At 60.0% G+C, this 12,874-nt stretch overlaps 2 protein-coding genes across 3 annotated transcripts; both read left to right on the top strand.

Moving 5' to 3' along the window:
* Positions 1-706: 706 nt before the first annotated feature.
* Positions 707-8,342, top strand: Yju2b (YJU2 splicing factor homolog B). 2 transcript variants are annotated; one of them, XM_070002120.1, is made up of 10 exons: positions 707-780; positions 1,881-1,989; positions 2,501-2,554; positions 3,557-3,639; positions 4,273-4,328; positions 4,991-5,051; positions 5,690-5,832; positions 5,917-6,089; positions 7,456-7,594; positions 7,743-8,342. In XM_070002120.1, exons 2-10 carry the CDS (start codon positions 1,987-1,989, stop codon positions 8,198-8,200), a joined length of 1,170 nt encoding a protein of 389 aa, XP_069858221.1. In that variant the 5' UTR covers positions 707-780; positions 1,881-1,986; the 3' UTR covers positions 8,201-8,342. The 2 variants fall into 2 exon arrangements, with proteins under 2 accessions (XP_069858221.1, XP_069858222.1); XM_070002121.1 differs by lacking the exon at positions 707-780 and having other exon boundaries at positions 1,860-1,989; positions 7,743-8,327.
* Positions 8,343-9,027: 685 nt separating this feature from the next.
* Mri1 (methylthioribose-1-phosphate isomerase 1) lies at positions 9,028-12,645 on the top strand. The gene is made up of 6 exons (XM_070002122.1): positions 9,028-9,205; positions 9,298-9,536; positions 10,244-10,419; positions 11,180-11,356; positions 11,434-11,658; positions 12,441-12,645. Exons 1-6 carry the CDS (start codon positions 9,074-9,076, stop codon positions 12,581-12,583), a joined length of 1,092 nt encoding a protein of 363 aa, XP_069858223.1. The 5' UTR covers positions 9,028-9,073; the 3' UTR covers positions 12,584-12,645.
* The last annotated feature ends 229 nt before the right edge of the window (positions 12,646-12,874 follow it).

Raw genomic sequence — 12,874 nt, forward strand, 5'->3', positions numbered from 1 at the left:
AGCTAGGATTACAGGTGTGAGCCACACAGTGCCAGCTCCAAACAATTTAGCAGTATGGACTCTTTTCCCCGCTTTTCACAGTGCCTATGATAAATCGCCGTTTGGCACTAGTGGTCCTCTTTGATCCCAATCCCAGGGGCATAGTACTCACTAAGGCAGCTAATAGCCATTGAATGAATCAGATTCTGGCTGGACACCGGTGGGTCACGCCTGAAATCCTAGCTACTCAGGTGGCTAGGATCTGAGGATCGCAGTTCGAAGCCAGCCTAGGCAGCCTCTCATCTCCAATTAACAAGCAACAATCTGGAAGTGGAGCTGTGGCTCAAAATGGTAGACAGGCCTTGAGTTCAAGCATACACACACACACTATTTCATTTATGGACACTGAAATCTCACTTGTCACTTTTTCAAATGATATATTCTTTCCTGCTCCCAAACACTTAAATAATACAAGAACGGTTACTTGGACGATCATCACCTGCTCAACTAATCCCAGGGTTTGAGCAGCTCGTGGGCCGTGTCAGGAAGCGGGTCTCGGATTGGTCCTCCGGGAATGACGGTGTGGGCGTGGCTAGGTGACTTTACGCACGGTTGGGCGGGGCGATCCCGGATTAGTCCACTCGCGCGGTAGAGGGCGCGCGGCGTCTTGGGACACCCAGCCAATCAGCGCAGCTGTCTTGCCTAGCCCCGCCCCCGCGCCGGCAGGGAGGACGCGACGCCGTCCTGCAGGCCAGGGCGCACTTCCGGGACGGTCGCGGCGCTGGAGCTGGAAGAGGTCCGGTGAGTGCGGGCGGTGCGCGGCGCCGGGGCCGGCCGTGCACGGGGTCTCGGGGCCCCGCGGACGGGAGCCCAATGCCTGGAGCCCACCCTGCGCCCGGCGGGTGAGCCGTGGCCCGAGTCCCCGGGGCGCCACCCCCCCACCCCGTCATCGCTTCATCCGTGGGACAAAACAGAGGCGCCCGACGGTGGCGAGTCGTGGTTGGATTTTTGTCGTTTGATGCGTGAGACAGAACCGCCAACACCCAACTGATCGAGAACCTTCCGTCCCCCCACCCTCACCCGCACCCCCCAGTCCTGACAGCAATCGGAGCGGGTGGATACTTTGATCAAAATCCCGTTTTAGAGATGGGGAAACTGAGGCACCGGGACAGCCCGCGTGGCTAGGGATCAGCATGATGGCGATCTCTTTTCCCTGTGTCCATCACAGCCCGGCCCCCACCCGGGGAACACGCAGGCCCCGACCCCTCCGTTCCTCCGAGGGCGTCCTCCCCCCGGATGGAGATGGGAGAGGAAAACTGGTGGGGGGGAGGATCTTTGCACCCCATCAGTTTCGGGGGGCGCTCAGAGCACCCCTCCCCGTGCCAGCTTGCCACGGGCTGCTTAGGATGGTAGAAAACCAAGTAGCCAATTAGGGATGTTGCTGTTGTTGTTTGAGACGGTCTCCCTGGATAGCCCAGGGGCGAACCTTAGACTCGGTCTTCCTGCCTCCTTCGCAAGCAGGAGGCCCTAAATTCAATCCCCAGGACTGGCAAACAAGATTAAGGGGGAAGAGGAGTAATAGGGGGGTGAAAGGGAGGAGGGTCGGAGAGGAGAGGGATTGCCGGAGGAAAGTAGGGGGACAGGAATATTTTAAGAGATCCCACAGGCTGCTTTGGGGGGTGGGGAAGGCAGTCAAGCTACAGCAGGCCAGGTGGTACGTGGCTAACGCTGGGTGGAGTTGGGGTCATGGAGGAACAGGCTCCATTGTAAAATCGCCCTGGCCATGGGACAGGCACGACTGACTGCCTTTCCCCCCTCCCTCTCATGCTCTTGGGTGCCGCCTACATCTGCCAGGAGCCTCCTCTGTGCCAGCGCCACCCCTTGCCCCCCCATCTTTGCAGGGAAGCTGTAGTCTCTTTGCCAAGCTCTTTGCCAGGCGGGCAGGCCCAAGCAGCGTCCACCTCACGCTGACCGCCCTGCAGGCCAGGGCTCCAGACAGCTGCCAAGATGGTGAGTAGCTAGCCCTGCACCCCAGGATTGAAGTCTGTGGGGTTCCAGAAGTAGCCCCAGTTCCTCTCCCTCCCAGAGCCTGAGATATTTATTTCAATGTGCTGGATACCGTAATCACCCAGGGAATTTGTTCTCTTCTTTTTTAAAAAATTAATTTGGAGGGGATTTGAGATGGATGGGGTGAGTGCGTTCTCACTATGTAGCCCAAGCTAGCCTCAAACCCACGATCTTCCTGCCTCTGTCTCCCTGAGGGCTGGATTACAGGCATGCATCACCACACTCATGTGTCTGTATTTTTATTGTCTATTATATCACAGTTCCTGCCCCCCCCAAATAAAAAACCTGAAAGACACTACTGGAGGGAAGTGTGAACCTTATGTAATTTTTACAAACTCTGGTGGCCACTGGCTGATGAAGCAGTGGATTATTGAGGGTACCCCCATCTCCCTGTGGGGCCCCCCCAGGCATGACTGTATACACTCCACTGACACCCCTCTGTGCTGTTCTGCAGGGTGAAAGGAAAGGCGTGAACAAGTACTACCCTCCGGACTTCAACCCCGAGAAGGTAAGGGCTCCCCCGCCCCAGTTCCCTCCACACCACCAGGCACCAGGTCCCCACATCGCAAGCACTCGGGGCTGTTATCCTGAGCACAGGCTGCGTTTTCTCTATGGGGAACTTTCCCCGTGTATCAGAGCAGTGGGGGAGCCAGCACCCTGGCTTCAGCAGACCTTTGGGGGATTAAGCGCCTGCGGAGGCTCAGGAAGTGCAACATAGCGTCCTCACTTAACTATACCATGGGGGACCAATCATTATCCCCAGTCGTCAGATAAACTCAGGAAGCTGAGGCTCAGGAAGGCAAACTGGGGTTACCAACACCCCCTTTCCCCCCCCCACCCCCATGCAAGGTCACACCTTCCTTAAGCTTAAGCTCATCTCCAGGGTGCAGAAGCTACAAACACTATATCTCACCGGCTCTTTGTATGTATGGATGCTGCCAACCACAGATCAGAAATGGTCAGAACCCCGCTGGGGGCGCAGCTCCAGTGTAAGGGGTATGGCTCACGGGGTGGATGCAACCAACCACTGATCAAAACTGGGCTGGGGGCGTGGCTCACGTGGTGAAGGCGGCCAACTACAGATCAGAAATAACGGGGCTGAGGGGTTGGCTCAGGCATTGGGGGCGTGGCTTATAGGGTCCAGCAGGTGTGGCTCAAGTGGTGGGACAGTTGCCTCCCAAGTAAAAGGCCCCAAATTCAAACGAGGCAGAACTTCAGAACCAGCAACCTTCTTGTCCTCCCGGCTAGTGAGTGTACACAGCTCTGACAGCATGTCACCTGCAGACAGAGAGTCTGTGGGGATTTTCTGTGTGGACTCATAGTGTCCCACAATTTTGGTGCCCAAGGCATCCTGGATTCCGTCCTCCACAGTTACCAAGGGAGGGCCAAATTCCTGATGTCAGTCCTCTGCTTCAGCAAGGTCTCTGAGCCTCCTGCATTGCTGGAAGGCTAGGGAAAACCTTCATTCCCCGAAATCAGCCATGCTACCTCCTCTCTTCCCTCTGCCCAGCATGGCTCTCTCAACCGATACCACAATAGCCACCCGCTCCGGGAGCGTGCTCGGAAGCTGTCACAAGGAATCCTCATCATCCGGTGAGACTCTGGCCTTCCCTGAGGGCTCCCACCTTATGTGTTCCCCTTCCTGGCAAGCACTACGGGGCCATACCCCCAAAGCAGAAAACTTTCACACTAGCTGTATCAATCAGCTATAGCCGCATAACAAAACCACAACATTGGTGATTACTAACAAGTCTGGAAGCTTCTACGGGGCTGGGCCTGGCTGTCTCGATGTCATTGGGGGTGGCTAGCCAGGGACTGGCTGGTCCAGCAGGACCTTGGCCCTGTTCCATGGTGCTTTTCATCTTGCAGCGAGCTAGCCTGGGTCAGGGTTTCGAATCAGAGTGAACGGAAACAGCTCTTGAGGCCAAGGCCGGGACCTGTGCACTGTCCCAGTAGGACCTGGGACATGGTCATGGTCCAGAGGCACAGGCCACGCTCCTCCTGGACTAAAGAGCTGCAGAGCGATACTGGAAAGGAGGTAGAGGAAGGAGGGGAAAGCACGCAGGCTGGACGAGGCACCATGGCACAGACCTGCGCTCTCAGCTTCACAGGGGAGGCTGAGGTGGGAGGATGGCTGACACCCAGGAACTGGAGGCCAGCGTGGGCTGCACAGGGAGGCGTGACTCCAGATGAGCGCCAATAAAGATGCCTTGTGTGTTTCCGCAGATTCGAGATGCCGTATAATATCTGGTGTGATGGCTGCAAAAATCACATTGGCATGGGTGAGCCTTCCCCTCCATGTCCCCCAACTCAGTCCTGCACAGGGGGCCCCCCACAAGAGCCAGGCCCCGTGAGACATTGCCTCCGCCCGGCTTCCAGTCAGGAATTGGGAATCTGGCATGCAGGCTGCAGAGGGACGAGAAAACCAGGCCCCGTAGTTCTGATCCATCTCCGCCACCTCCCAGCCAGGTGTCCTGCTGTGGGTCAGTTTACTGGTCTGTAAAATGGGTGTCAGACAAAAAGGAAGAAGAAAAAAAGGAAAAGGCCAGGTGTGGTGGTACACACCTGTAATCTCAGCACTTGGGAGGCTAAGGTAGAAGGATCGTGAGATCAAAATGAGCAGGGGCTCTGTCTCAAAAAGAAAAAAAAGAAAGGAAGATGAAAAAATGTGAGCATTCTGGAAAGAACGAATGAGAGCCTGGCCTCGTTCCAAATGGATCCCATGTCCAGGAGGCTTCACAAGGGTCCAAGATGGTCATATGGTCATTACTGTTGAATAGACCGGAAACCAAGATCCCCAGGGTGAGGTGCCTAGCCTGAGGGGCACCAGCTGGCAGGAAGTGCCAGAGTCGACCCAGCCCTCTAGCTCCGGCCCTCACCTTGGCTTTAGCACCTGCAGCGCACTGGTGTCACCAACCTCTTCCTGTCCCCCTGCCCCCTCCAGGCGTTCGGTATAACGCAGAGAAGAAGAAGGTTGGAAATTACTACACCACCCCAATCTACAGGTAGGGGTGTCAGGCAGCATCTGGGGGGTGGGGCAGTGTGGGGACAGCAGATAAAGGTGCCCACAAAGACATCCCGTGTGCCTCTGGGCATCATCTTTTGATGGGGACCCTCTGTGGCTCGCACCTGCTCCAGCTCAGCCCAGCCACTGCCAGCCCCTCCCTGTCTTTGAGCCACGCCTCCTGTACTTTTTGCTTCAGTGGTTTTTCACATAGGGTCCAGGGCCAGCCTGGACCAAGACCTTCCCAATTTCTGCCTCCTCAGAAGCTGGGGTGACAGGTGAACCCTTACAAAGGGGACTTTTTGAAAGCAGAGGCCCCAGACACCGTGTGGTTGCGCTCTTCTTCAGGGCTGGACAGCCCCTCTACTGCCCACAGTGCCCCTAGCAGGCACTAGCCTGCCAGAGTGGGCCTGGGGTAGGTTTGTTGAACGAATAGAGGAGCGAATGGATGGATGGACAAACACAAGGATGAAGAAGCCAATTGTGTGTGTGCGTGTGTGTGTGTGTGTGTGCGTGTGTGTGTCTGTCTGTCTGTCTGTCTGTCTGTCTGTCTGTCTGTCTGTCTGTCTATCTGTCTGTCTGTCTGTCTGCTTGCTGGGCCTGGGCCCCAGGGCATCGTGTGAGCGCACTGTCCCCCAGGTTCCGGATGAAATGCCACCTGTGTGTCAATTACATCGAGATGCAGACGGACCCCGCCAACTGCGACTATGTGATCGTGAGCGGTGCCCAGCGCAAGGAGGAGCGCTGGGACATGGAGGACAATGCGCAGGTGCTGACCACAGGTGAGCTGCGGCCCCGGCCACTCCGAGGGGGCCCCCAGGCCAGGACCCCCTTCTCACCCAACCATGCTGTTCTGGGCCTCACAGAGCACGAGAAGAAAGAGAAGCTGGAAACGGATGCCATGTTCCGCCTGGAGCACGGCGAGGCGGACCGCAGCACGCTCAAGAAGGCCCTGCCCAGCCTCAGCCTCATCCAGGAGGCCCAGAGCGCCTGGAAAGACGACTTTGCCCTCAATAGCATGCTGCGCCGGAGGTTCCGGGTGAGCGGGGTTCCGGGGGCAGGGCTTGGGGAGGGGCAGGGACATGGGGTGGGAGGAGCTGGGAGGGGAGGGGCCTGGGGAAGGGCGGGGACATGGGGTGGGAGGAGCTGGGAGAGGAGGGGCTTGGGGAGGGGCGGGGACATGGGGTGGGAGGAGCTGGAAGAGAAGAGCTTGGAGAGGGGCAGGGACATGGGGTGGGAGGAGCTGGGAGGGGAGGGGCCTGGGGAAGGGTGGGGACATGGGGTGGGAGGAGCTGGAAGAGAAGAGCTTGGAAAGGAGGAGCCTGGGGAGGGGCGGGGACATGGGTGGGAGGAGCTTGGAGAGGAAGGGCCTGGGGAGGGGCGGGGACATGGTGGGAGGAGCTGGGAGAGGAGGGGCCAATGGGAGGGGTGGGGACACAGGGTGGGAGGAGCCTGGTGTGGGTGTGGTTGGGGGCGTGGCTCCAATCCAACATAGGCAGCCCGGCTTGCCCAGTCCCTCTGCAGCTTTTTGCAGGGGTGGCACCCCCCTGTCCAGTGTCTGTGCAGCTACTGTAACAAGTCAGTCACTCAGGCTGGAGAGAGGACGGCCATGATGCGGGGCCTCAGCAGATTCAGTGTCCAAACATGTCCCCTTTCTCCTTCGTACCTTCTAGCTGTTTCTTCACGGTAGAAGGGACGGACAGGTTCCCACCAGCCTCCAGGATAGGGCAGAATGTCACTCATGAGGATACCCCTCCCCTCTCCCTCCCCCGCCCGTGGGGCAGGTGCTAGACAGCTGAACCACGCCCCCAGCCCCGCGCGCGTGTGCGTGTGTGTGCATGCATGTATGTGTGTGTGCGTGCATGTATGTGTGTGTGCGTGTGTGTGTGTTACATTAGGGCTTCACCTCACTTCCTTGCAGTCTCACTTGGCTTTTTCTGCCCAAGGCTGGCACTGTACCACTGAGCCACACCTCCACTTCTAGCTTCTTGCTAAGAATCTCATGCATGTGTCTGCCCAGGCTGGTATCAAACGTCAGTCCTCAAATCTCATCCTCCTGAGGAGCTAGGATTACAGGAGTGAGCCACCTGCACCCTGCTCCCCAGCCCCTTTTCAGAGATGGAGATAAGACCTCCCTTACTGCCCCGACAAGCATTCCCCCTTCCATTTTTACTTCCTATGAGGTTACATGGAGGATTCAGATTCAACACAGTGGACAGGGAATGTGGCTCAAGTGGTAGAGCGCCTGCCTAGCAAACACAAAGCCCTGCGTTCAAGTCCCAGTACCAGCACCACACACACACACACACACACACACACACACACACACACAGAGTGGGGCAAAGCGGATGCTCTGAGACCCCTTCTCTGACAGCTGCCCCTTCCCGGTGTCCCCCGACCCTCAGGAAAAGAAGAAAGCCATGCGAGAGGAGGAGGAGAGGGACCAGGCCTTGCAGGCCAAAGCCAGCCTGGCCATCCCGCTAGTGCCTGAGACCGAGGACGACCGCAGGCTGGCGGCGCTGCTCAAGTTCCACACCCTGGATTGTGAGTGAGGGCTGCGAAGGCGGGTGGTCTAGCCCTGTGCAGGTGATGGACCAGAGCTTTGCGCATGCTCCGCCCGCAGTCACACAACCCCCCCCCCGCCCCCAGCCCCTGGGCGGTCCTTCAGCGCCCTGTCCAATCGCCCCTGCAGCCTATGAGGACAAGCAGAAGCAGAAGCGGTCAGAGGTCATCAGCCGCTCCTGGTTCCCTGCGGCCCCCGGACCCGGGGCCACCGGCAGCAAAGCCAGCGGTGTCCTGAAGAAGCTGTCCCAGGCTCGCAGGGCCACCGCACCGGCCAGCTCGCCCTTCACGGTGGGGGACCTGGGCATCGTGCGGCGCCGCTCCTCCCGGGATGGCCTGGAGACCCCACCGCACCCCGAGAGCCCCGCAGCCGCGGCGCCGCAGGGAGCCGCACAGGACCCTCGGGCACCCCCGCACAGCCATGAGGACACCCCCACCCCCAGCAGGCCGCAGACGGATGCCCAGGACACAGCCCTGCCTGCCCCAGCCCCCGCACCCCACAGACCTCGAGACCCCCCAGACGCGCCGCACCCCGATGGCCCCAACCCCTCGCTAGTGGCCGACTACTCGGGCTCCGAGAGCGAGTGAGGGCGGCCGGGACCCCGGAGACCCGGACACGGACTGCAGCCCTCCCCAGACCTCGCCTCCTCAAAGATGGAGTTATTTATTTGGTCTTGTTGACCGGCCACCCCACATTAAAGCCCTGTTCGTTGTCCCCCGCCGCGGGTTAGTGCTCGGGTGGGTGGCAGGATGCGTTCCGTCTGAAGATGGCGGCTGGGCGGGGCTGGGGGTCCAGGCGGGCTTCCCGGGGAGGCGGGGGGGCGAGGCAGGGGCGGCCAGGGAGGGGGGGGGGCCGAGGGCAGCCTTCGCAGCTTCTGAAGGAAGTCGAGGGGAGCACTGGGCTGCGCAAGGGGCGGGCAGGAGTGGATGGAGGAAGGACGGTCTCCTTTCCCTGCCTTCCGGGATCTTGCGAGCAAACACTCGGCCTTCTTGGCCAGCCAGGCTTGAGCAGAGCACACGACCTAGTACCCAGCAGGTACCCCAAAAATGATGCCGCTTTGTGCTTCCCAGAGCGCCCGTGACTGGCCTGGTCCCGGGCGTGCAGAGGATCTGCCGGCCTGGCTTGAGCAGGTGCCTCAAGCTGCGCCAGCTTCCGGGCCCGGGCCCCGCCCCTCCGCGCCGTCCACCACGCCCCTGACCCGTGGCTCCGCCCCTGGGCGTGGCCACGTCATCCCGGAGCGCCGAAGTGACTGCTGCGCATGCGCCACCCTCCAAGGTACAGACCCGCCCCTCGCGCAGCCGTTCTCCCCTGGATGCGCGAGCGGGTATGCGCGCATGCGCGTGCGCCCTTTCCTAGGGAGGCCCCTCCCTCCGGCCTCGGCCACGCCCCTCCGCGCGTCCAGCCCCGCCCACGCGAGCTGGAGCTGCGGTGCTGCGGGGAGCGGACGCGGCGGCCGCGCCATGGCGCTGGAAGCCATCCGGTACTCCCGGGGGTCGCTGCAGATCCTCGACCAGCTGCTGCTGCCCCAGCAGAGCCGCTACGAGGCCGTGGGCTCGGTGCAGCAGGCCTGGGAGGCGATCCGCGCCATGAAGGTGAGGCCGGGGCCGGGACTGGGGGCCCGGGGCGGGGCCGGGGCCGGGCGCAGCCGCACTGACCCCTGGATCCCCACCGCACCCCCGTGCAGGTGCGGGGCGCCCCGGCCATCGCCCTGGTGGGCTGCCTGAGCCTCGCCGTGGAGCTGCAGGCCGGCGCCGGGGGCCCGGGGCCGGCCGCCCTCGTGGCCTTCGTGCGGGACAAGCTGAGCGTGCTCGTGTCCGCGCGGCCCACCGCCGTCAACATGGCCCGCGCCGCCCGCGCCCTGGCCGACGCCGCGGCCCGCGAGGCGGAGAAGGAGGGCGCCACGGAAGCGGCGGTCCGGGAAAGGTCAGGAGGACTTGCACCGAGGGGACACTGAGGCACGGCGCGATTCAGCAGCCCCTTGCACCACCCTTTCACGGAGGTCACCCTGGGAGCCGCCCAGCCTTCCTCCGCCCGTGGGGACCCCTTTCCACCGTGTTCTCTTGGCCTGGGGCTTGAACTGGGGGCCTGGGCGCCGTCCCTGAGTTTTTTCTTTCTACTCAAGGCTGGCGCTCTACCACTTGAGCCACAGCGCCACTTCTGGCTTTTTGCTGGTTCACTGGAGATAAGAGTCTCCTGGACTTTCTTGCCTGGATTGGCTTTGGATTGCGATCCTCAGATCTCAGCCTCCTGAGCAGCTGGAATGACGGGCGGGAGCCACCGGGGCCGGCCTTCCTGGGTGCTCTTGAGGAATGTTTGTGTCTTTTCCTGAGTTCTTCCTTGTTCCATGTCTTCTTCCCTTTCACTCCAGCGCCACACCATTCCCCTCCACGTTACCTGCCTTCAGCTGCCTCAGGGCCTTTGCACGTGCTGTTGCAGTACCCAAGTCTCCTGCTCTTTGCTGTCTGACTTTGCCACTTTTTTTTCCTTTTATCATTTGTTCCTCTGCCCACCAGCCCCCACACCTTTCAGCAATTTAGTATTGGGCCCAGGCTGAACCGAATTGGGCAGAGGAAAGCCAAGGTGGACTCTGAAGCCCCTGACTGATACTGAAGGCCCCTTGTCTGCCACAGAGTGATCTGCCACGCCGAGGACATGCTGGACCAAGACCTTAGAGACAACCAGCGCATCGGGGACCTCGGAGCCCGCCACCTCCTGGAGCGGGCAGCCCCTGGGGGTGGCAAAGTGACCGTGCTGACACACTGTAACACTGGTGCGCTGGCCACCGCTGGCTACGGCACAGCCCTGGGTGAGTCCCTGTCCTTCACCACGGTGGAGTCATCCCTGGTACTGGAGGCTGGGAGTCAGAGGGAAGCCTGGCCTACAGCATGAGACCCTGTTTCAGAAAGGAGGAGGAATGAAGAGGGAGGGAGGGGGTGTTGAGAAGAAACACATAAAAATAACAACAAACATACACTGTGTAGACAGACAGACAGACAGCTAGATCTTTCTACAGAAACTAAGGGGGTTGGCTTCAGGTATGGCTGTATCCAGGAGTCCAATAAATGGGCATCAGAACGCCTCTATCCCATCCTTCAGTGCTGCCCTCCATTCACAGGTTGGGGGACCCCTGGAGTTCAGGTGATAAGGAAAGTAGCTGAGGGTGCCCAGAAGTCAGATGAAGTCACCTTGCCTGTCTCACATGATCATTTTTATGGGCCTGGCTTGAGCCAAAGTCCTAAAGAGTAGGCAGATGGCAGATGGTCGGCTCCTTGGGAAGAGAGTGACTTCCCCAAATTAACACCAAGGTAGCTGAGCCCAGGAGAGGGGGTGTGGCCAGGATGGGGGCGTGGCCAAGCTCAGATCTGGTGGAGGCCAGGAGAGGGGCGTGGCCCGGATGGGGGCGTGGCCAAGCTCAGATCTGGTGGAGGCCAGGAGAGGGGCGTGGCCCCGTGGAGGATTGACAGGTCTGGGGAACCCTCAGCCCCCGGGAGCAGCCACAGCTGAGGGCCAGAGGCAGGCTTGTGCCACCCTGTCCCTGCCCCCCATGCTCCTGCTCCTCCTGGCAGGCGTGATTCGCTCCCTGCACAAGCTGAACCGCCTGGGGCACGCCTTCTGCACCGAGACGCGGCCCTACAACCAGGGCGCCCGGCTGACGGCCTTCGAGCTGGTATTCGAGCAGATCCCCGCCACCCTCATCGCCGACAGCATGGCGGCGGCCGCCATGGCCCACAAGGGCGTGTCGGGTGAGCAGGCCAGCCCGGGCTGGGCTGCAGGCCCCCGGGAACGCGTGTGTGACACCCCAACTTCTCCCCACGCACAGCCGTCATCGTGGGCGCCGACCGCGTGGTCGCCAATGGCGACACAGCCAATAAAGTGGGCACCTACCAGCTGGCCATCGTGGCCAAACACCATGGCGTCCCCTTCTACGTGGCGGCCCCCAGCTCCTCGTGCGACCTCGGGCTGCAGACTGGCAGGGACATTGTGATCGAGGAGCGCCCAGGCCACGAGTTGACCGAGATCAATGGGGTCAGGATAGCCGCTCCCGGTAAGCTGTTGGACACGAGAGGGGTCACAGGAGCCAGGAGTGGGGTACGGGGCATCCACAACCATGGCCCAGGATCGGTCACGGTCTGAACTTACAGTTACCCAATTACACAAGGAGCAAGGATAGCCGAGCATAGGAGGGCAGCACTATACTCCCAGCGACGCGCGGGAGGCAGCAGGAGGAGGATCAGCCCTCCTTAGAGGCCAGCCCTGGCAACATTAGCCAGACCCACGGACAAGCTTACAACCAACGTTTTCCTCGCATGCATGAGGCCCGGGGTTCGATTCCTCAGCACCACATAAGCAGACAAAGCCAGAAGTGGCGCTGTGGCTCAAGTGGTAGAGCGCTAGCCTGGAGCTGAAGAGCTGAGGGACAGCACCCAGGCCCAGAGTTCAGGCCCCATGACCAACAAAAAAATAAAATAAAAACAAGGGATTAAAACTGTAACAACAACCAAAAAGAAAAAAAAAGCTAGAGTTAGAACAGCACGTCACCTGCTTTTACATACATTTTTATTTTTTTCTGAGCTTGTGTAAAGACCCTGAGGTCAATGCAGAGATCTTTAGGCAACAGTTAGGTATGTTGAAGCGATCAGGACTGGCAGGGGCGTCTAACTTTTATCTCTGGGTTTACTGTACATGCCTTGCAATTTGGGGATGAGGACTCCCAGGATTCTTCAAGGGTTCTCCAGGCTGTAAGAACTTTTGTGGTGGAGACCAGTGACCAGGCTGGGAATTTTCAGACTCGGTTCTCAGCCCCTTATCTCCTCCTCTCACCTACAGGAATTGGGGTTTGGAACCCGGCCTTTGACGTCACACCCCATGAGCTCATCACTGGAGGGATCATCACAGAACGGGGAGTCTTTACCCCGGAGGAGCTCCGGGCAGCTCTCAGTGCCACCGTCCCCTCAGGGGGAGGACCCTAGCTGACCCAGCTCCCCCAGCCCTGCCCCATTCCTCAGGTTTCATAATAAATGTCTTGAACAGACTCATCCCAGGCCGATCTTCCTCCCTGCCCACAAATCCTTCTAGAGTTCACGCCTGTTATCCTCACTACTCAGGAGGCTGAGATATGGAGGATCGTGGTACGAAGCCAGCCCGAGCAGAAAAGTCCGTGAGACTCTTACTTCCCGATTAAACACCAAAAAGCGCACAGTGGAGCTGTAGCTCAAGTTCAAGGACGACGCCCAAGCCCTGGGTTCAAGCCCCAGGATGAG

This window comes from Dipodomys merriami, unplaced genomic scaffold (assembly GCF_024711535.1).
Source record: "Dipodomys merriami isolate MVZ:Mamm:240054 unplaced genomic scaffold, mDipMer1.0.p SCAF_6, whole genome shotgun sequence".
Taxonomy (NCBI): domain Eukaryota; kingdom Metazoa; phylum Chordata; class Mammalia; order Rodentia; family Heteromyidae; genus Dipodomys; species Dipodomys merriami.

Bases quoted from the DNA above. Each gene is read 5' to 3' on its own strand.
- Yju2b (XM_070002120.1), top strand. The intron at 2,555-3,556 runs GTAAGGGCTCCC...CCCTCTGCCCAG, and splicing joins CGGACTTCAACCCCGAGAAG to CATGGCTCTCTCAACCGATA. The intron at 3,640-4,272 runs GTGAGACTCTGG...GTGTTTCCGCAG, and splicing joins CAAGGAATCCTCATCATCCG to ATTCGAGATGCCGTATAATA.
- Mri1 (XM_070002122.1), top strand. From the start codon at position 9,074: ATGGCGCTGGAAGCCATCCGGTACTCCCGGGGGTCGCTGCAGATCCTC. The intron at 10,420-11,179 runs GTGAGTCCCTGT...TCCTCCTGGCAG, and splicing joins TGGCTACGGCACAGCCCTGG to GCGTGATTCGCTCCCTGCAC. The intron at 11,659-12,440 runs GTAAGCTGTTGG...TCTCACCTACAG, and splicing joins GGTCAGGATAGCCGCTCCCG to GAATTGGGGTTTGGAACCCG.